The 3090-nt window shown below is 32.6% G+C and overlaps 1 protein-coding gene across 1 annotated transcript; it reads right to left on the bottom strand.

The window, feature by feature from the left end:
* Positions 1–246: 246 nt before the first annotated feature.
* Positions 247–2553, bottom strand: LOC114187600 (spermidine hydroxycinnamoyl transferase-like). The gene is made up of 2 exons (XM_028075885.1): positions 1495–2553; positions 247–608 (listed from the first exon to the last, which is right to left on the bottom strand). Exons 1-2 carry the CDS (start codon positions 2533–2535, stop codon positions 300–302), a joined length of 1350 nt encoding a protein of 449 aa, XP_027931686.1. The 5' UTR covers positions 2536–2553; the 3' UTR covers positions 247–299.
* Positions 2554–3090: the final 537 nt, after the last annotated feature.

The raw sequence follows: 3090 nt of genomic DNA, 5'->3' as shown, positions 1-3090 counted from the left end.
GTTTCAACTCTCAAAACAAAGTAAAAATTCAGTAAAAGTCAACATCTTACCAATGCGATTATTCATAACAGATTTTCATAAAAAAAAAAAAAAAACTCAATACATTGTTCTTTGATAATACAATCACTTCATGTCACCTTAAGTAATGCTTCAACGGCAAAAATAATACAAGCACAAACATAATCACTCAAATAATAAACAACATAGAACATGTATTAAGTCTTCTCGATATATATATATATATATATATATATATATATATATATATATATATATATATATATATATATATATATATATTATATTTCATCATAGAAATAGTTCTTGAAAAGCTGAATATGCTCCATTTGAAAGTGTAGAAACAGAAAAATAGAGGCATCAGCATCCGGACTATGGGTAATCAATGCCCTCTCTTGTACAGTCCCACCTGCTAGACCTAAATAGATAGGCTTTCCCAAACCAAAATCTGCTTCGTTCATCGACATACTCAGCCAACTTGTAATACGAAGGTTAGGGTTCCCAACAAACACTGCATCCTTACCTTCATTTATTCCAAAGGACAAAGCCCTTGCTTCATCCATATCGTCCTGACTTCTAATGAGGTCAATCTAAATAAATAAATTATCCATTAAAGTAATATGTGAAATTCAAATAAATACTCAAATATTCTTGATCATACCTTCATTTTAGGATTTTTTTTATTTTATGAAAAATGAACTAAACAAAACTATACTACTGAATTGCATTAAAAGAACTGAATAAAACTGCTCAAATTTAACGTAATTATAACTTATAAAATTAAATAATATGTTTTCAAATGATATATTTACAGAGAAATTGTTTAATAAATTCATTTATTTTAAACATTTAAAAATAACTATATTTTGTTATTTCTTCCAAACTATTATGGAGTTCATTTTTACTTAATCAATTATAAAGTTTTATGGTGTGAGTAACCGAACACAGTCAAAAGGGTAATGTAGGTCTATTCTGAGAACAAGTTCAAGGGAAGAGGAATCAAGGATATATTAGATTAGGGAATGTACACTTTCCAACTTCAACGGTTCAGTATAATCAGATGCTAACTAAGACTATATGTAGGTGTAATTAGGGGATGTAATACCTCCTCTACAACTCTTATAATTGTTTTTTTTTTGATAAAAACAATGCTTAAACGTAAACAAGTTGCGTCTGAGCGCTATGAACATAAAAAGAAGAATGGGTGGGCAAAATATTCAATCCATGCCCACCCTTAGCTAGGAGGCAACAAGAGGCGTTTAAAGCATCATGCAGAAATAAAATTTCTACGAGATTCTGAGAACAGCAAAAAAACAAAAACAGAAATTTAAAGAACTTTGTTCATGCTATTATATTTTAATTTTCTTTTTCACGTCAAAGTTAGAAGAAAATACTATCAAACTATGGTCCCATGTACCTGTGAAAGAAATAGAAATAAGATTAAAAGGGTGCCAAAAAAAAAATGGTCCCACGTACCTGTGATTTTATATACTCATATGTGAGTTCTTCAACTGCTTCCCTTATTTTTTGAGCTGCATGACCCAAAGAATTTGATAAGATTTCTCCAGCGCGTGATGATGCAGTTTTTAAGACCAAAGCATTCCCAAAGTAATTCCTAGGGAGAGGTGGAATTACTCTACTGCGAATATCAGCATTGAAGCGAAGCAGAGTTGGTTGATTCTCATCTAATCCACGAGCCTTAGACGCACATCTCCATACATGTGCCCCAATAGCCTCAAATCTGCTATAAGGTCTTGACCCTTCTCTTGATTTATCAGCATTGGCCTTGTTCTTCAGCTTCTCCACTTGTTCTGCCGTCAGCTTCAACGTCATGGCTTCTACCCTCTTGCTTTTCTCAATAGTGGTGTCACTTCTTCCTAATATGAGAGGCAAAGGCTTGAACTCTTGGTGTTCAAAGCGTGGGGATTGTGGAGGCTCTGTGAATTTTAGCACAGTTCGGTCCAAAAAGGGCATTTCATGAGGCTCTAATGTCTCTCCACGAGCCAACTTTGCCCATGAGTTGATGAACTGAATGGAAGCAACACCATCTGACAAAGTATGAGATATAGCAACTCCAATGGAAAACGCTTCATCGCCAAGAAAACTTGTTACTTGCACTACTAACAAGGGAAGTTCCTCAATTAGGGTGTTTGTGTACTCAACTTTTGGAACCAAGTCCTTGGCGGAGTCACCCATAAAGTCACCATAATCATGCACTGTTTTTGTGGATTCTGCATCAATCAACACCGCTCCTTTTGCATTACAATTCAATTCCAATCTGCCACCTTCTTCTAACTTTCTCAATCTACCAGCCACTAGATAGTAGTAACACAAAATCTTGCTAAGAGAGTTTCTTATGCGTTCAACTAATGCGTCATGGTTGTGCTTTGCATTGTAAACGTAGATGGTGGGGGTGTGGCTCTGACGCGCCACTTGATCAGGCTCAGACAGCCATTGAAAACCCTCTGGAGTTGGTTCATTTGGAACTACTGTGTAAGAAGCTTTGATGGTTACCATTTCTAAAATGTTTCTATTGCAACACACCACAAAGAGAATGAACTTATAAACTCAATTACATGGTATAAATCCCTTTTTATATATAACTAAAATATAGAGAAGTTGTACGACTTGGACCACAAATTGTTATCATATATTGTCTGACGATGACGATGACGATGACAATAATTCTCTGAGGACCACAAATTTTTATATATATTTACCATCTCCCAATAAATTCTCCGACGATGACAATTTATATTAATAAAATGTTTTCAAAAAAATATACAAATAAAATTTTGTGGGTTATTATTTCTATTTAGACTTCCAGCCAAGTATAACTTTATTTATTATGATATAACAAAATTATTATAAAATTTCATCGATTGATTATAATTTATGATACTACTAGAAAATTTTTAAATACTTATAATAAAATTATTATAAAATTTTGTTGATAATAAGGTACGCCATTACAAGAAAACTTCTAAATAATAATTAATTTTAGTGATCAATAATTATGTGTAACTATAGTCACAAATTTAGATATCAATTTATAAAACTAAAAATTATTTG

The sequence above is a fragment of the Vigna unguiculata genome, chromosome 6 (genome assembly GCF_004118075.2).
Source record: "Vigna unguiculata cultivar IT97K-499-35 chromosome 6, ASM411807v1, whole genome shotgun sequence".
NCBI classification, from domain to species: domain Eukaryota; kingdom Viridiplantae; phylum Streptophyta; class Magnoliopsida; order Fabales; family Fabaceae; genus Vigna; species Vigna unguiculata.
Note: the sequence above shows the minus strand (reverse complement) of the source record. Positions and strands in the feature narration are given on the sequence as shown.

Excerpts from the sequence above, each read along its gene's own strand:
- LOC114187600 (XM_028075885.1), bottom strand. The coding sequence starts at position 2,535 with ATGGTAACCATCAAAGCTTCTTACACAGTAGTTCCAAATGAACCAACT. Across the intron at positions 609-1,494 it reads ATGAGTATATAAAATCACAG|ATTGACCTCATTAGAAGTCA; the intron begins GTACGTGGGACC and ends TTATTTATTTAG.